The sequence below is a fragment of the Aptenodytes patagonicus genome, chromosome 2, assembly GCF_965638725.1.
Source record: "Aptenodytes patagonicus chromosome 2, bAptPat1.pri.cur, whole genome shotgun sequence".
Lineage (NCBI taxonomy): Eukaryota > Metazoa > Chordata > Aves > Sphenisciformes > Spheniscidae > Aptenodytes > Aptenodytes patagonicus.
Window position 1 is genome coordinate 149912284 of NC_134950.1, and position 20030 is coordinate 149932313.

Consider the following 20030-nt stretch of genomic DNA (forward strand, 5'->3'; position numbering starts at 1 on the left):
TTGTAAACAGCCTGGAAATTTTAAAACCACACAACTGGAGGTTCAAAGCACACCCACACAACCTGCAGCTTCAGCGTATGTATGCCCTTTCAGTGCCCATTATCTCAGAAAAGACACAATGTACCTTAGAAAGGTTCAGGGAAAGGTGACCTATAGATGGGGAATGGCTTTCAAATATGGAAAGACTAAACAGTTTGCAATCTTCCAGGCTGGGGAACATAGTTGAGGAGGGACAGGATAAAATTCAGATGCGGCAGGAAGAAAGGCTGATGAGGGGGACTGTCTAGTGCCCCTTCAAACACAAGAGTTAGACTTCAAACAGAACTAGCAGGAGGCAGGTTCAAAACCGAAGAGAGGTATTTTTTCCCACAGACCCGCTGTGCGGTACACCTTGTCCCAGGAAAGGCTTGACAGACTTCAGAACAGAGCCCTTGAGGGAGCATCACCCCCCGTTCACCATCTCCTTACGGACGTCCCTGTGCCTCTGTTGGGAGCTGCTGCGGGGGACGCGATGCTGGACCAGGGCTTTGATCTAACTACTCACATAAGCACCGCGAGCTGTCAAACGTAGGCAGCACCCAGAGATGCCTTCAAACCTCCTTTCCCCACCCTTCCCACACGAGGAAAAAGTCAGTCGGCTCATTGCTGTGGGGAGTGGAATTTGGGGCTCCCTCCTTTATTCCCCCATCTGCCCCGTTATTGAAAACACCGGGGGGGGGGGGGGGGGGGCAGCTCTTCGCAGCCTCCCCGAGGCCCTGCGCGGCACCTCAAGCCAGGCCCAGGGGTACCCGGGAGGCGGCGCACCACAGCGGGACGGGACGGGACGCTCCGCCGCCGCCGCCACTGCCCCCTCAGCCCCGGCGGACACCGACGGAGACCCAATCCCGGCCCAGCCCCGGGACGCCACGAGGAGGGCGAAGCACGCAGGGGCCGGGCCGAGCCGGCTACCACCCTCCCGCGGCGGCGCGCAGACCCCCGACACGCCGCCAGGTCCCCACCTACCGCCACGACCCAGCCGGTCCCGCCTCCTCCGGGGCAGCGGCAGGAAGTCCCGCCTCTGCTGCCGCCGGGGATTGGTCCGGAGGCCGACAGGGCGGGGCCGGCCGGGCTGTTACCATGGGAGGCAGACACGCCGCAGCGGGGCCGGCCGCGTCCCGCCGGCTGTAGCGCTCTGCCGCGGGGCGGCGACGTGGCCGCCCGGCCTCAGCGGGAGGTTCCCTCCCCCAGGACACGGGAAGGGCAGCAGCAGGGCCGGCCCCGAGCTCGGGGGCCACCTAGCGCGGCCCGAGCCCTGGCTGGGTAAGCAGCGCCCTTACCACCCCTGTCGCCGCTTACGGGCGGCCGCAGGAGTTCCCCCCGCGGGCAGAGCCCGCCCGCTTTGCCGCAGCGCGGGCCGTTGCAACGTCCTTCTCCCCCTCCAGGGTTTCGAGGTCTGTGTCTCGGAACAGCCGCCCGCATCGCTGCCGGCAGGCGCCTGCGGTGGAGCAGCGCGTCCCCGTGTCACGGGGCAGCAATGACTTCGCGGCGCTGCAGTAGCTCAGGCCGCAAGTCCAACACACAGCGCCAGTATATAACGAAACCCACGTGACAACGCGTTGCTGACAGCGCTTATTTTTTTTTCCGCATGAGCAAGCTTAAATGCTGCCGAGTGGGTTAAAATAACAGGTTTTGTATTTCCAGCCCTCCTGCACGTAAGCGCCTGCGGATCGCTCCGCTAAGGCGGAGCGGGGTTCGTGCTCTTCCACCGACCCTCCCCAAGGTGCTGCCGAGTGAGAGGACTGGGGTACCCACGCAAGAGTTCCATACGCAAGAACCTATAGTACGGCACTGAAAACGAGTCTGCGGTTCTAAGACGCCTTACTACGCAGGAAAAAAAACCTGACTGACTTGAAAACCACGAGCCCTTTCCAGCCATAACGAACGCCGTGGACCAGCCACAGCACCGCCCGGCTGAACGACGCGGTGACGGGAAAAGGACGGTGCCAGCGCAGACCGGCAACGCTCCAGCGCCGACCACCGCGGCGGGGCTGCTTCTACCCCGGGCGGGGGACAAGCGAACCTCGCGGCTCCCCTCCCCTGCGGGGCGGCTCCCTCTCCCCCGGCTGTGCTAGACCCCAGGCCAACCCTGGGGAAAAGCCCGGCCTCTCCTCGCAGCTCGCCCCGGAGAGGCGCCGCTACAACCGCTGCCGCTGCCTCCGCTGAAGCCACCCGCCCTGGGCATACGTGATGACGCACAGAGTGACGCGGCGCGACAGCCGTGCAGGCGTTGGGGCGGCCCCTCGCGCCGTGCGGCCGTTGGCCGGGGGCGGGGCGGGGCGGTGCCGTATGCCCGGCCTCCCCTCCCCCCCGCCCCGCTCCCGGCCGCTGCCCCGGGGCCGCTGCGGGCTGCGTCCGCCCGAAGGGAGCCGCGGGAGCCGCCACTGCCGCCTGGCTGAGCCCTGGGTGCCCTGGGGGCTCGGCGGGAAGCCGAGGCCAGGCATGGGCCTGATCTTCGCCAAACTGTGGAGTCTCTTCGGTAACCAAGGTGGGCGCGGGGGCCCGAGCCGGCTGCGGGGAGGTGGGGCGGGCGGCGCGCCAGTGGTGAGAGGGGCGAGTGGAGCCCGCGGGGCTGAGGGGGCCGCGGGCAGCCGCCGGAGGTTAGGGGGCCTGCTGTGGTCGCCGGGCTTCCCTGAGGGCGCGCCCGGGCAAAAGTTGGGCTTTTCTTTGTGCAGCGCCTTGAGCGCTGGTTCCGCGGCGCCTCATGCTCGGAGTCGCTTTGTTTCTCTTACTGAGGTGGTCCCCTCCTCTCCCCCTTCCTCCCTGGCTGCTCTAAACACTTCGTTTCTCCCGGGCAGCCCTTCAAGCGGCGTGCTCCCGAGTTCGCATAGTGGTGAATGCTGCTGCCTCTCAGACATGTTTTTTCACCGTTGTAGCGGCTGAAGACGATGAACGTCTTGTTTGTCTTTGCAGACCCTCTGTTTTCAAATTGGAGTCTGCTATTAAAATCATGCTATTTTTGCCTTTAGTATCAAGGAAAAAACCCACCAAACTTGTGTTGGGGCCTTTGAGGTAAAGATCTGTTTGTGTTTTGGCAAAGATGCTAGTTAAATACAGTTAGTGACCCGAGAAAATCACTTCTCAAGCCAAGAATAAAAAGGTCGTAAGGGGATAGCTTTCCGTTCTCTCCTACCTAGTGCACCCAGCCCCACAATAATGGCTCATGCTCTAATGCAGAGTTCAAAACTTGTGGCTGCGACCACCTTTAGCTCAGACAGTTACCATAAAAATAGATAATTGTTTTATCTATTAATTTATTTATTGTAATGAATCTTGTTAACCTAGCCTTCTTTGGTTAGAAAATAAAGTAGTCAAGGAATTTATTGTTTGTATTGTTTTTCCTTGAGGCCCTGAGTTTGGAGCAGGCAAACTGATGTTAATGGTATTGTTCTCTCATCAGGTTTTCAAATGCATGCTTCATTCCCACTTTAAAGTTACTAAAAATGTAGTTAAGCTTTTTTGTGCAACACGTTGTTGCTAATACAATTTTGCAAGTTTTGGGAAGCAGGTACACCTGGTGTCCCTTTATTAGTCTTGTCACTGTCAGTGCACATAACCCATTCTAATTCTGTAAATACCAGAGCAAAGTCTCAGTGTGTGTACATATTAACATTTATGTATCAAGCTGTCTTTTCATGGAATGGGAGTGGGAGGGAGATCCAGACCATTTATCTTTCCCCTGCGTACACTATTCCACCCCATCGTTCCTGAAGTCTTCTAACAGAGTCATCTGAATTTGTTGTTGTTGTTGATCTGAAGATTCTTATTTGTCTGAACTGGAAAACCCATTTGGTAAGATTCGAGGTTCCCCCTATTCTCCAGAAAACTATTAAGTACTGTCTTGGTTTTCATCAAATACTGCAATCTGCAACTCCTTTCCTTCTATGAAGGACTCTGAAGAGACGTCTATAAGCAGAGAACTGATCAGGAGATAACTTCTTGTGGTTTTAGTGTTGGTCTATATGGTACCTTATGATGTCAATATTTATCTTCAGGAAGGAAGGAAGAGGTGCAGTTTCATGGGTTTTGGTTTCTTTCTTTTTTGTTAGTACATGACAACATTAGATTACGTTGATTCCATTTCATTAGTGGAAAACACGTTTTTGTTACTGTATATTAATTCTTGAAAGGAAAGTTATTCTTCATACATTTAAAATGTTAATGAAAATTACTATCACAGTTAAGATAAATGAGGCAGTACCATGAAATACTTACCATTTGGCTTTTATCCTAATGAGAGCCTTCTGGGGTGAGTTCTGATCTTGTTCTGTTGCTGGCTTTCTTTTTGGTTGGTTTGTTGGGGTTTTTTTGCCCCCTCTTCTTGTGGTGACCATGGAGAAAGAAGTGAGTTTCTTTTCACGGCCAGCATTGAAATTCCACCCTAGAAAATTCTCTTCAAACGTAAATTTTTGACCCATCTAGTAGGAAATTATTCTCTAATTACATGACTATGTTCCTCTAAATAATATTATTAATAATAATAAAGGATAGCAAGTCATTGAGTTGGTTTCGGTTGCTTTTCTAGTTATATCAAATCTGGACAATTTCTTGGAGAATTCATAGGCAGTCCCATGAAACTGCTTGTTGAGCAGACTAGCACAGTAGCTTACACAATGATTTTGACTATCTAGAGGGAATATTCCAAAGATGCAAATAAACCCCGATGTGTGTGTGGAGCATATCATCAGTTCATCATGGCTAGTATGGGTTGTGCTGATAGTCTGAAGCACTTGATACTGGCAAAATGAAAGGTTAAACAGAGCAAAGATTTAGAAAGTGCTATCTGCCTTCCATCAAGTAGAGCATGGGGGAGGAGGTGTGCCTAAGTGCTAGAAGATACAAAACAGGAAATCATTGGCATTTCACTCAAGTATTAATTACGCACTGCAGTTTTGCTTTACATAAATGTGAATAATAGCTGAGCTGAAAATCCAAATCTGAAAGGATCAATAATGTCTGGACAATGTTAAAGAAATATCTACTGGTGAGCTAATACCGTTAACTCACAGGAAGAAGATATGTTGGTAGCTTTCTGAAAAATGCACATCTTAAGATAACTAACATCTTAAAATAAGCCCCATGCGTTTTTGTGCCTCAGGGTTCAGTGTGGTTAGAGTAAGTGCGCGAGGTACAGAAAATTGAGGAAAACCTTGTAACGAAGGTACCTTAGATCCTACTAAAGCACTGAATGTCATTTTATTAATTTACACATCATCTTTACTACTTTGCAATTTGATTCTCTTACCATCCTTTCCAATGGTAAGGATGAGGTGCTGGAAGGGAGGTCGAGAGGCTTGACCTAATCTGTTTCTAAAGACATTCAGCTACGTCTGTTGACTAATGTTATCTATTGACCTCTTCCAGCAACATTTCTTACCGTTTGTATTCAACTCTCTTGGCCCTATGACTTGGGTAGCATCTGTGTGTTCCTACCAGCGAGTCGAATCTGTCTGTTGTTCTGTTTCAACTCACGGTACGTGTGGCAGAAATTGTTTCAGTTGGTTCAGCCCATTTTGATTATGGTTAGCCCATTTTGGCAAACCCAGACTGGCTCATGATGAAAAATGTAATGGTTAAAATAGTATTGTGTGGCTTTGACCTATGGGAACTTCTAGAAGGGGAAAGCCTTTAGCTCTTTTTCCCCGCTCCCCTGGCAGAATGCACTTGCTTTTCCATTGCAGTGCACCATCTACTCTCCAAATCTGGTATGTGGGGTTATGGAACAAGAAAAGCTGCAGTGCAGAGCAGTTTAAGGAAACTGAATGATGTCTGCTGATCTGTGAGTCAATGACTAATGAAAGAGGGGAAGGCTAACAGTCTCTGCCCTGAGCACAGTCCATCAGGGGATATCTACTTAGTTCTGTGGATATGTTTGGAAGGGTTCACTTCCCGTTTGAGTTTGGCAGTAGTCTTTAAACAGTGGCTGTTTTTGTTTGGGGGGTGGTGGTGGTAGTGGACAAAACTGTTCCAGGGCCTAATCTTCTTGTTTTCTGGTTTCTGTGCCTTTTCAGTGCAGAGGTTAAAGCCTGAAGGAGGGAGGACAATAAGCATTTCTATGTCTTTCAGCTCTCAATATATATTGTCTCTTAATCAAGTACTAATTGAACGATGCGAACAGAAATAGAGATACTTTACTTATAAGAGAAACAATTGGCTTAAAAATAGACTTTTGACTTTTTTTCTAGGTGACTTACTGATGGCTTCCTGATTCTTTTTCCTTATTTTTGAAATTGACAAAAAACATTGCCCAAGTATTGTTTTCATTTAAAATACTGTGCCCTGCAGCCATTTAAAGTCTAGTTGTAAAGTGTCATAAGTTCAGATTGAACTTAAACTTATTCTGAAAATAACTTTTAAAAGTATGTTTAAAAAAAAAATGAGACTTCAAAAATGACCGGCTTAAGCTATGATTCAGTACTCAAATGGCACAGTCTTCTAAGCAACATGTAGTAATATGAATAAGTGGTGGAGCAACTAAATTATTGCCTGTGTTAACACAAAGCTGAATAAAACTTGCTTGACTTATCATTCCATCCATACTATCAAGATCGCTCTTAATGAAACTATAAGGAAAAACCAGAAGTGAATGTCAGCAACCTTGGTAAAGGCAACTCTGACAATTGTCAATACCTTATTCCTTTGTGGGTGGGTGTGGCTGATAGAGTTCTTTAAGAAGTTCACAAATCTGTATTTTAATTTTTTTGAATGATAGTTGTTTAAAGTCTTCCAGGTTGCTCTGAGTAAATGCTATAGGTGTTAAAAAACTGCTGTAAGAAAAATAATGGTAAGCTTTAAGTCAAGGTAGTTGAACTTCTGTAACTCCACAGCTTCCTTCATTTAGGCTTGCTGACAGTTCCCAGACTGTACAGTCAGGTTAGCAGAGACCACTATCTGAAAAACTAAATGGATTTTGGTTCCAGTGACTACTAAAGGCTACTTTCTTGTAATCAAGTCTGGAAATACAAGATGTATTTAAGCAGTTCTTTTATGTTTAAAAGAAGACTCTAAGGCAGCTTTTAGTGTGCAGAATGAATCCTTGTATTGAAATGTCTTTGAGCTTTAGTAAAATGCTATTCCTCCTGCCTCCTCTTTAGCAAACTTCTATCTGCATTCTGTCTTCAGTCTTGAAGCCTCCAAGATTGTTGTTCTTTGGAACTAGGTGTGGGTTTTGTGTTTCACAGTCTGAAAAGTATCAGTACCCTTTCCAAAATTCATTTCTTCTTTCAGATATGTTCGAAGAGTCTTGCTCATCGTTAAAGTATTTAGAAATATTTTTATTTTTAATTTTTGCAAATTAGAAAGAGGAAAGGGCAAAGTTGTGAGAATTGAATCTTCAGGTTTGGGTCCTTTTACCACAGAGGAATATAGAAGAGTAAGTGAAGAAAAGAGCATATTATGTCTTCCTTCTAACATCTGCAAGAAGATCATCTTCACTGTCCTATTATTTTGTAATACTAGACTGCCAGAGATTTTTTTAACAATACTATATATATTTTTTATTTTTTTTAAACCGTCTGCCAGGAATGGTTGATATAACAGAATTCTTTGGATTCTTTTAAACAGTAGTCTAATACTGTCTTCCCCCCCCCCCCCCCCCCCCCCGCGTATGCCTACTTTTTCTACTTATTTTTTTCCCCTCTTTCTATCTGATTTATAAAGAGACTGCTCTTCCGCTCTGGCAACTCTGTTACGGATTTTCTTCTTCCTTTGCCAAGAACATGGTGGACTGGGAAGATATTCATGAATACAGCCCAAACTGAGTTTGAATACCAGCCAGTGAAAGGGAGAAACTTGGGTTAGTCTGTAAGTACAGAACACAAATATGAGCATAAATCACTGCCTATGGTTTACTCCATAACCATCCTTTTAAATGTAGCATCTATCTTCTACTAGTTGCCTTTGTAAACAAGTATTCGTCTTGCTAAAATTTTGTTCTGTCTTAGTTTGGCAGTTTTTAAGTTCACATGTTTTTCCTCTAATGCACATATACAAGAAAATTCTGTAATCTAACCAAACTAGACAGAAATTCAACTTTTGAATATGTTTGTAAGTGAAGAGTTTTCCATTACCATAGATGACAGTTCTGAAAGCAACTGCCATTAATAAAAGGTGGAAACTGCTATTTGTATGAGATACTGATGCCTTCATCTTATTATTTTCATCCCCAAATCAACATTAATTAACACTTGTGTGACTGTTTCTTGTTTGTTCTTATTCAGTTACTGTGTAAAATACCATTTGACTACACAGTAACACAGATAAGCTGTGCCTTTTTTTCCCAATTAGTGTTGAACCATTCATGCTTCAGTGGCTTTCAAAAACAGTCATCTCAATGGGGATTGGGTTTTTTTCATTACTTTAAGTAGCGTGATATTGTTTCATCCAACACTTTTCTCATTCATTCCTAAGTAAGACTCTGTATTCTGATGTGAAGGTGGAAAAGAGCAATGTAATGCCTGACTGGAATTCCTTTTCTTTTCCTCCTTGAAAATGACTCAGACAGAATGTTGCAAAAGTAGAGTCATCTTCTTCCAGACAATAGTTGACAACATGGCTGTTTTGAAAACAACAGAAGGGTATTTCTGTGTTTGAACTTTGAAAGCCCTTTAAATTTAACTGAATTTGAAGAAGAGATGGATAGTCTAGCTATGTGGCATGGTTTATTAGAGTTGAAAGCAGAGAGGATTTTGTACCATTTATGTATTGGGAAAGGTTATTAATTACTGATGCTGCTTCTTATGGGGCTAAAAGTATTACTGGATTTAAGGCTAGGAAAAGTTCTTTCCTTACAATGTATTGGCAGGATGCAGTAGTAAGGGATACAAGGAAATACATTTCAACATTTTTTAGGGCCGTTTCACATAGCAAAACTTCTAAAAGTCCCAAGCAAGAGATTGTTTCATTAAAATCACTTTCAGTATGAAAAGACCTAGGTTATTATATGTAAATAGATTTAAAAAACAAAAAACAAAACACTTCAATTCTTCCTTAGACCACCCACTTGCAGGCAAAAACCCACCGATTTGATATTTATGATAGATCTTCTGACCTTTTAGTAATTTGTTATAAGTGTTGTAGATCAAATGTGGTATTTTAGAGGAAATCTTTAAGCTGTGAACCATGTTTTGCTTTGGAATAAGTGCCCTAGAATTTTAAATATTACCCTTTCAAAAGTGAGCCTGTTCACAGACCTTTTATGCAAGTTTTACTTCTAGTATCCATTTGCAAATTCTCTGGTCTCAAGTGATTTGCTTTTTTGTCAGTAAGCGGATCAGTATCTTCTAACTTCACACATGTATCAAAAGAGCCACCATTCTAATTGGCTGTGCTGCTGTATTTGAAATTCTAAGAAGGACTAACTACAGAGAAGCATATCAGTTCTGGGGTTTTTTGTTGTTTTTGTTTGGTTGTGGTTTTGTTTTTGTTTCCCCTGTGCCTGGAAAAATAACACTGCAGCATTTGGAAGATCACTATTCTATAAGCTGGACTTTCCAGCAGGTTGAGGGAGGTGATCTTTCCTTTCTACTCAGCACTGGTGGAGTAGTCTGTCCAGTTCCAGGCTCCTCAGTACAAGAGAGACATGGACATACTGGAGAAAGTCCAGTGACGGGCCACAAGGATGATTAAGGGACTGGAGCATCTCACGTGTGAGAAAAGGCTGAGAGAGCTGGGATTGTTTAGCCTTGAGAAGAAAAGGCTCGGAGGGGATCTTGTTAATGTATATAAATACCTGAAGGGAGGGTGCAAAGAGGACAGAGCCAGGCTCATCTCAGTTGTGCCCAGTGACAGGACCAGAGGCAGTGGGCACAAACTGAAACACAGATGGTTCCTTCTGAACATCAGGAAACACTTTTTCACTGTGAGGGTGACTGAGCACTGGCACAGGCTGCCCAGGTAGATTGTGGAATCTCCATCCTTGCAGATACTCAAAAGCCATCTGGACATGGTCCTGGGCAACTGGCTCTAGGTGGCCCTAGTTGAGCAAGGGGGTTGGACCAGATGACCTCCAGAAGTGTCTTCCAACCTCGACCATTCTGGCATTCTGTGACTTTTCAGTTCAGAAATTGCAATGTTGGAATTTGTGATCTATTCAAAATACAGCTTCCTCTTAGTTTTTACTGTGCCGAATGATGGCGGTCCCTTAACAAGTGGTTATGATTGAGCCTTGAATGTTAGGCTAATATTTTGTGCAGTCTTTTGGATGTTTGGTGATGTTCTTAAGATGATACACTGCTATGAGTTATATTTTTTCATTGTACTTTTCTTTCTAAAGCTAGATTTTTTTAATGAAGTAATCATATTAGTAACCATTCCTTTATGAAGACTTACAGTACTGACTTTTCCTAAAACTGTAGTCTCAAGAGAAGACGAGTTTTGTGGATTTTTTTTTTTTCTGTCCCGAAGCCACCAGTAGTCTGTGTAAGCTATTGAAATAAGACAAACAAGCAGTTGCTTTCTTCAGTAAGGAAAAGCGACTAACCAGAATTATAATTATTGCTGTTTCCACTAATTTATTCTTGTCTTTTTTTGTGTATATGCAGAGCACAAAGTAATCATAGTGGGACTTGATAATGCTGGAAAGACTACTATTCTTTACCAATTGTAAGTATATGAACTATTTTGTTTTTCTGTTTACGTTTCAGTATTTGTCACTGTTTAATCATTGAAAATTCAGCTTTGCAACCTGGTGGAATCTCTAAGGTTCTAGATCGTAGTTTGTACATTAATGGTATTAGTTGTTCTAAACAGAGTAAATATTTAAAGGATAAGTGAAGGAACTGCAGTGTTTTAAAACTGAACTGTAAATTGAATAACACAATTGTACATACAAGCACAAAGTGACTGCAAATTCTTTTGCCATCAAAGCTGATCTTTATTTGTAAGCATAGAAATAATCCTGTCGCCAAGAACTGCAGAGAAGAAAGTGATTAAATTAATGGAAATTCTAGCCACTCTGCAAAAATCCATAAATGTTTCCAAATGTTTCCTGATTCCAGTGTCTAAATTTGTGATAGAGGATTCCTCAAAGTAGTATTTCATCTTGCCTAGGTCCTACCTTAAGCATTTTCAATAATATCAATGCACCCAAATCTTGCCAGCATTACAAGAACATCTATGATAAATTCAAGAATATTGGCAGGAACATAATTAGTATTGTAATTGGAAAATGAGGAGGGTGTAGCCAAATTACTATGAATATATTTGGGTACGAAGGCAGCAGAGGATGTTTTCCAAAAAACATTTTTGCTAAGCACTTTTGTCAAAGCTTAAAGGTAGAACTGAGAAATTTTCAGCTATGTAAACAAACAGTCCTTAGGAAGTTGTTTTAATATTGAGTTACTAAGTTGAGTGCTCTGATAAAATTATATTCTGATTTATATTTTGCACAGCTTAGCATTCCCCTTATTTGGGATCTTTAGAATAGCAGCTTCTACTTTGAAACAAGTGCATTTTAAGTATCTGTTAAAGAGTATCCTTTAAAAAGAGAAGCCTCTTAAAATGCAGGTGCTTATCTATTTGTTACAAGCCTTCTATGTGCTTATTTTTTGTTGCTGATGTCTTTAAGCATGTCTACAGTCTCTGCTACAAAAGCACACTAGAACTTCATCAACTACAGTTATTAGTCCAAATTCAGATTGAACTAATCTTTTTACTAAAGAACTGCTCTTAAATATTTGCTTTATTTCTATAAAAATTCAAATGTATACCTTTTTAAAATATACCTAGTTTTTTAACCTTTTTTTATCAGCGTTATACATATTTACTTTTTCTACAACAAATTTGTTGTAATTGAGCTGTGACAAGCCTTGTGGATTTTACTGGCTGGTCTTTATGGTCTGATATTGTTTCTTTTAGCTTAATGAATGAAGTGGTTCATACTTCTCCAACCATAGGAAGCAATGTAGAAGAAATAGTGGTGAAAAACACTCATTTCTTAATGTGGGATATTGGAGGACAAGAATCATTACGGTCATCATGGAATACCTATTATTCAAACACAGAGGTATGAGAAGCTGCTTTGAAATCTGCAAATTCAATAAGTTTGTTTGAAATTGTATTTATTTATTAGGAATATTGGTAGATTTTTATAAAGATTGCAGCTGTATTGTTTTTAAATCTTTTTGAGGAAGAACAAACCCAAAAAGTGTAAGGTGTCTCTGGTATGCAGCCAATTTTCTGGTAATATTTGAAGTATTTTTCCTGTATACTTTACAGTATTGAAGTATTTTTTCCTGTATACTTTACAGTAATGTTGTTTGATCTGTGGTATAAACTGTGAAGTTAGACTTTTTTCCCTAGACAATCAAATGATATCAAAATACATTTCAGATCAAACGGGTTTTTTGCATGTTTTTTCAAGTAGATTAAAAAGAAAATTTTTGAATGTACTTTGCAAATTCAGTGCGGATCTGCAGTAGTTAACCTAACTTCTGTACATCTAGTCTGAAATGTTTTTGAGGTAACAATAATTAAGGATGAAGAATGAAACTTTCTCTAGGCAGCAGTATTTAAAAAGCTCATCAGCTTGTGGCTTTTATCCAAAGGATAAAGGAAAATCTAGCTGTGCAGTACTCGTGAGGTAACTGGTAAAGCAGCCACTGCTGGAAAGGTTGGAGTAGAATTCAGCAACAGTTGTCTTTTGGGGGTTTGGTTTTTTTATGCCAGTCTTTTTGATGCCAAAAGGTTATCAACGCAACATGCTCATAAAATCTCTGTAGCCTCACTTTGAGACTTCTACATTGATGTAAAAGATTTTAGACTTAATTTCTTACCATTTCTAATAAAAGTAGAGATCTCTTGTAGATATCACTCATTATATAAGCATTCCATCCTCCTGTAAAATGCCTGCCCTGTGCCCCCCTTTGAGAGAGGGGAGGTTAGGGTGATCCACCCCAGATGTTCAGAAACTTTTTATCTACTGAAAGCCTTGTGATGACCTCTCAACCTTCATCTCTAGTATTTTAAACTTATTTTTAATTTTCTGTAGAAAAGTATGGCTACATCTAAGTCACATACACATGAGGGTGAAGAGACTTCTGCCAGCATTATCTGGTACAATAACAATAAGTTCTTGACATTTGTCCATTGAGAATCTTTGATTTTGGAATTTGGGGAGATGCATGTATTAGTTCTTTTTTTGATCCTTTTGGGATGTTCTTCATCATATTCTGGCTAGTAAGTGTTTGAAATCCAGTGCTTTCTAGCACTTGGAAAGAAGAACTTTCCCTTTACTTAGAAGCTTTGACTGCTGGAAACAGTTGAGGAAGAAAAGGGTTCTGTTTAGTATGCTAATCCTAGCCTCCCCGATATGAATAATTCCTTTACTGTTCTTCCTCATCTGCTAGACATCTCAAAGTCACAGCAGCATTAAATTGACTTAGTTTCTCATACTTTGTGGTCATTTTCAATGGGTAATGAATTTCCTTAATTTTATAAGGCAAAGTGATTTGGAGCATATGTTGGAGAATTATAGCAATGACTTCTAATCCTCCTTTTTTGTTACTATCTCTCTTTTCTCTATTTCCTTATCTGTAAATTGAAGCAATCTAAACAAAATCTTTGGAGTAATGTAAAAATCCCACAAATAAGCTTTTGAGTGCATACCTGTCCTAATTAGTTTCAACTTTAATATGGCTAATTCTGCAATTCTGTTTTAAGAGTCAGATTGTATTCTTACAGAAGGGATGTTGAGACAGGCTTACAGACACACGGTTTGGGGGGAGAGGAAAGGGGAGGGAGATCTCATGGTTAAGTTATTAGGGGTGGGGGCAAACAAAGAGTTACAGTAAAAGAGAAAAGGGATGGAAAAGTATTCCCATCTGGGCAGAGAAGTGATGGAGTTTCTCAGATGAATGTCATCTCCTTGGTTTCCTCTCCAGTGTAGCATGTGTTCCCTGTAATTTTTTTATTTTTAATTTTATTTTATAGTATCTGTATAATTTTCATCAGAACGTGCTTGATCTCTCTACTGGTTGTTCCCACCTGTGATGCTGTTAGTGCTGCTTAGAGCACACTCTGGGCAGGGCAAGTGTTGAACACTGATCAGTTGTTATGGTTTGTGTACACATACTGTTGTGTAATGCTTACAAGCATTTACTTGAGTATTACCTACTATGTAATGCCATGTCTTTTTCCCCTCTAGTGTAAGGCTATAAAATAGAAGGTACAAAACAAGGCGCAGAAAGAGCGGGGTAAAAGAGAATAATTTTCATACCAGTGACAATCGCTTCCCATGGGAGACCTGATGTACCGGATCTAGCAGTGTCTCAGGATTCACAAGTGCATGACCATGAGAATTAATGTGCCTGGCAGGAACAGTAAGGGTAAAATCACTGCTATAGCTGTCTTCGAGTGCCTAGGTGGACGGGTGCAAAGTTGTGAGTGGGAGGCCAACTGCACAGGCCCTTTGCGTTACAAAGGTTAAAGTGTTGTGCGACAACATAATGCTAAGCCCTACAGGTACATAGCTTTCTGAAGTCTGATGTACTACTTTGAAGTAGCATTTCTTAAGCCTTGTGAGTAAGATGATGCTGAATTGCTAATGCTTCTTTCAAAATAGGGAATTTCAATTTCAGTTTTATAGTTTTCTGAGTATGCAAGTAGTAGTGGACCGTAATAGCTGTTTTCATTGATAACTGTGTAGCAAGTTTGTCATCCACATTTTAAATGTAATCCACTATCTGTAGGTGCTTTTGGTACCTACATCACTATTTTGCTTATGATGTAGGGCCCGAAAATCCACGAAGGAGATTTAACCGTAGTACATGAAAGTAGATCTTAATAGCAGTGCTGAAATGTACAAGCACAGGCATTTTTTATTTTTAACTATAATCTTCATGTATGATTCCCAGGGCTCTAGCAAAAGACTGTAGCAATAAACCTCTTGTTCTATTTTCTAGTGTGCTCTGAAGGTCTGTCTCTCTTATATAGGAAGACTTGTGGTAGTGGCCTCTTGAAAACATGCTTTCTGTAATTTATACTTTGTACTTACATACGGTACTATTGTTTTTTCCCCTAGTTCATCATTCTTGTTGTTGACAGCATTGACAGAGAGCGACTTTCTATTACAAAAGAAGAACTTTATAGAATGCTGGCTCATGAGGTATGGTGGGGAATTGGGATAATAGTTTTGTTGTGAACAGTCAAATAACATTACATGCTTCCTATGTTAGCAAAAAATTATACTGTCACAAAAAAATTTCTGAGCCTAAATGTGCATGCATGTTGGTCACATTTTAAAACCATGTAAATTATAAATAAATAGGAAAATTTTTATGAAGCAATCTTCTAATAGGGCTTGCTTGATTGTAATCAAATCACTCTTTACTTTGCAAATGTTGAACTTGTAAAATACTGGGTATTATTGTTCTCCACCACTATCTCTCTTCTTTCAGTTAAATGGTTAAAATTTCAAGAAACTTTTATTTTAAAATTTTAATTTTTATTTTAGAAAGTAGGCAATTCCATTTCTTTCTTGTTTGTTTTAATCTGGTTCCTTAAATTAAGGAGCGTATCTAATACTATGGATAAATTAGTTTCAGTTCAGTTTCCTTCTGAATTGTTTGGTTTGTAGTTTTATTATTATGTGTTGTATTGATGACTGTTCAACATTGGGTCAACTCCCTCAAACATCCTAAATTAACATCTACATTGGATTAGCTAAAGTACATTAAAACCTTCTATGATCACTCTCAAGCTAAATTAGGGTTGTTTTAAATCTAAATATCTCCCTTCATTTTTGAAGGAGAAGGATTTAGTACAATGCAAGTAATTCCGTGGAGTGCATCTCTCTGAGAGATTTGCATTGTTTCAAATGAGTGAGGTTTTTACTTTATAGTTAATATTAATGTAGTTTGGGTCTGGTAGTGAGGAGCAAATACACTACCAAAAAAGGTGGAAAGATGATTTTCTGTGGTGAAGTTTTCCCATGTAACTTATTAGTTTCCAGTGTTAAACTCTTACAAGATTGTGATCTACCATCTCTTGAAAACAGTCGGTAGGCCTAGACTGGACTACTTGTAGGAGTGAATTTTCAACTTTGGACCATAAAGGTTTGGGTTTTTTCCTCTTGATGGAGAAATAGTCTCAAAATTTAATATACATTTAAATGTGTTGAACACCTTTAATTACAGCTGTCAGCTTCCTGAGTATTGCATTTGTTTACCCTTCTGCACTCCTAAAACCATACATCCCAGTCCTTGTCTCATTGCTGTGTGGAATCCTAATTTCCATACAGAAACAAAACAACTTTCTATTAATTTCTGTTTTTACTGAAGCTGCTGAAGCATTACTGGAGCTCCCTTTTTGGAACAATAGGATAAAGCTTAGAAGAATTTAGATAGCTTTCTTAAATTGTTACTGCTTTAATCGCTACAGAAATTGTTTAATGAAGTTGAAAGTAATTTCAAGGGAATGATATCTAGCAGGTTTTTCCATTTGAATAGTACCTAATGTAGATTTTGGAATGTTTATCCAGTAATAATTCTGCTGGCTGGGTGGTTTGGAGCTTTACGAAATATATTTTAAACAAGACTTTCATTAGTTAACGTAGGAGCATGTGGTCAACACCAAAAGGATAGTTGTATAATACATTATAATTTGATTCTCTGTGGTGCAGAACACTTCTGAATAAATTGGTTTCCTCAATCTTGATGTAATTAATTTTTAATGCAGTAAGTCTTAAAACTCCATGCTGCTGTGAAATTGTAGATTAGCTTGTATACAGTTCTCTTAAGAACTTCAGTTAATGCAATAGCCTTTTAGTTCTTTATAATAACTATTATGAATACTCTAAATTACTTCTAGGATTTACGGAAGGCTGCAGTTCTCATCTTTGCAAACAAGCAGGACATGAAAGGTTGCATGACAGCTGCTGAGATATCTACATACCTCACCCTTAGCTCCATAAAGGATCACCCGTGGCACATTCAGTCCTGTTGTGCTTTGACAGGAGAAGGGTAAATGCTTACTGCTTAGTACAGTAATATATGGTAAATGAGAATACTGATTTAGAAGCCTATTGACACCAATGTGGATTTCCTGAAATAACATATTTTCTCATCTTTGCAGTCAGAGGGACATTTTGAATTTTTCCTTTTCTTTATTGAACCTTGTGATTTTTTTTTTCCATAGCTCAAACTCCAAATTTGTATGAAAGTCTTTCAGCTTATTGTTAAAAACAAAACAAACAAAACAAGCCAACAAACAAAACCCAAATAACAACACAAAAAAAACCAACAACACCTCCCCCCCCCAAATACGTAGCTATTGGCATAATTGTTTACTCTCTGTGCGCTACCCTCTCATTCTGTGTGTCTTTGTGTAGTTAAAGAAATAAGCTACTGTCATCTTCATTTACATTCTAATCTGCTGTAAGCTTCTAAGGTGGGGGGGTGGGGTGGTTTTGGGGTTTTTTTTGGTTGGTTGGGTTTTTTGATAAGCATTCAAACATAGTTTTGATGAAAAGGTACATAGATCTGGCATAAAACAAAATTGTTACCAATATTGAAACTTTTATTTATATCTGGCTATGTAGTTAATTTTGAAACTTGTATACCTTATGCCAGCAATTACTAAAATGGAAAGCTGAGCTTTCCTTAGATCCTTTGTCTATAAAGATCAAAAAACATTTTTGGAAGCCTGTAACAAGTTGGATAGTGTCTTGCTTACATGGTTTGAAGTGTGCTAATTTTTCATCTTGATTCTTAAAGCAGTCTTCTAATGTGTAACAGTTAGAGGCTTTTTTCAGCTGTATTGTACAACCTTTACAATAATATGGTCTTATGACATCAAAAGTAGCGAATCCAACTGAGTATTTGGGAAGTGAGAGCATCTTCCTCACTTCTAGCATGAAGTATTTTCTAATGTAATGGAGATGTCTTATAGAGTGATTGGTAGCATTCACTTCCTTAGGGTGGGATGTGTTAGTGAAAACAAACTGGTTTTTTGATTGAGTCTTTGGATTGTATTGCTTCATTGTAAGAGTTAACTCTGCTTTCCTCCTACCAGTTTTGCCAAAGTTGCTTTTGAGTATTTAGTTTATGTACTAACTTAGATCTTCAAATAAGTTGGCATTTGGAGGAAGGTAGAAATTAATGAATATGAACTTTGGTTTAGAAACATTGGCCATCCTAGGCTGCTTCTTCCTTATTTAAAAAAGATGAGTAATTAGAATACTTAAAACTGTGACAGTAGTGAGACCAACTCATAAAAAAATTCCCAGAGTTAGATCACTGAGCTGAATCATCTTTGGGAAGATCTGACAGAAGTCTAGGGAGATTAGCCCCATGTGAGTGAAGCTAGCCCTCTTGGATAGCTAAGTCATGATATACTTTACAAAGGTAAAGCTTAAAGATGGCATAAACTAGGTAACTAGATCCCTAGAACATCAAAGGAAAGCCCATCTTCTGAAATGGAAGACTTAGAGATGCAAATTTAGTGAGTAAGCAGATTAGATCCCATGCAATCTTGGTGTTGAATATAAACATATTTTTAATTTTGTAATGGGATTTTGGAATTCTTGATACACTGCCTTTTCGTGAACCAATTCAGTCTAGGTACCTATCTTTTGTCTTTTAGTATTAGTATGTAAAGGTGTAGCTTTCAAGTAAGCAGTCTTTCATGGGGAAACCTGTAGAAAAAGAAGTTACTTGGTTCCGTGTACTTATGAGTAAGCATGTTAAGAATAGTGTCTTTTAGATTTACAAGAAAAAAAAATTGAAGGAGTGCTAAGCTTCAGTAAAACAGCATGCTTGACCATCTTGTCGTTAAAGCCTAAGTAGACTTTGTTTTAAACACTATTTACTCTGTTCAAGTTTCAATCCCAATTCCAGCTGATTTTATTTATTTTAAATAGATGTTTTCAAACATAAAATCAAGTAGAAAATACTTGAAAGATGTTGGAATAGAACTAGTACCAATATAACATCTCTTATCTTTCAGATTATGCCAAGGCTTGGAGTGGATGACCTCCCGTATTGGAGTGAGATAGCTTCCCCCGTGCCCCCCCCCCCGAAAAGAAGAGACTTCTATTTATCCTGTGAACATGTACATTTTTCTGTACTTCTGGCTGCTGAGGCAGTGACCATGTTTAATTTATATCAGCCAACCCCCAAGCTGTACTTGAATCAAGTGCAGTTGAACTGAAACACAAAGTATTTTCTTAACTTTTTTTAATACACTAATCTTCAGCTGGATGAACGTATGTCAATCTGTTTTTAAGCATTGAAATGCCTCTGAATATGTATTCTAACTTTTTCAATGATAGCTTTTTAAAATCTGTTTTGTCATTGTCAATATTTCATACTTCCTCTTTCTAAATAGTTTATATAACTTACTAACGTAAATGAGCACAGTTTGTTTAATAATGAAAAAGTAGTGAGTAGGTTGACTTTACTCTGGCATAGCTTTAGCCTCTAAGGATAACCATATCTCCAGCTGGGCTTTTTGGAACATTAGTAGAGTTTTAGCCAGCATGGGAGTTAATAGTTATGAATGCAAATTTTTAAATGCCGAACGAGTTAGTTATAGTTAATAATGTGGTGGCTTTTAACCTGGTGTATAATTGAACTTCTGCTTTGAGAGAAATGTATTTCATTCTTAGTTTCTCTGGTAAGTAGTTCTAGGATATGATTTTTTTTCTTTTACTTAAAAATAATCTCTGTACAGTGGATAAAAATTTTGTTATTAAGTGCTGGTTTAGTCATTTAGAACTTGAATACCTTTTTAAACATAAACCTTTTGATAATTAAATTTGGAATCACGGCAGCCAGTGTTATGTGTAGACTTGCTGTAATCTATTAAAATTTTAAATACTGTATACATGAGCCTTCCTCACATTTAGTGAGAGTGCTGTTTTCTAAATACAGGCAAAATCAAAAGGGAAGCCAGATTCATAAACAGAACAAAATCATGGTGCTGTATCTGTAGACTTCAGAGTGAAGCTAATCTTGACATTTATTTACCTACTATCAAATGTTTTCAGATCTGTTGCA

At 40.3% G+C, this 20030-nt stretch overlaps 1 protein-coding gene across 2 annotated transcripts; it reads left to right on the top strand.

Moving 5' to 3' along the window:
• The first annotated feature begins 2377 nt into the window (after positions 1–2377).
• On the top strand, positions 2378–19043 carry ARL5B (ARF like GTPase 5B). Of its 2 annotated transcripts, XM_076331663.1 has the most exons (7): positions 2457–2524; positions 7696–7839; positions 10578–10638; positions 11893–12040; positions 15056–15139; positions 16843–16994; positions 18979–19043. In XM_076331663.1, exons 4-7 carry the CDS (start codon positions 11897–11899, stop codon positions 19025–19027), a joined length of 429 nt encoding a protein of 142 aa, XP_076187778.1. In that variant the 5' UTR covers positions 2457–2524; positions 7696–7839; positions 10578–10638; positions 11893–11896; the 3' UTR covers positions 19028–19043. The 2 variants fall into 2 exon arrangements, with proteins under 2 accessions (XP_076187779.1, XP_076187778.1); XM_076331664.1 differs by lacking the exon at positions 7696–7839 and having other exon boundaries at positions 2378–2524.
• The last annotated feature ends 987 nt before the right edge of the window (positions 19044–20030 follow it).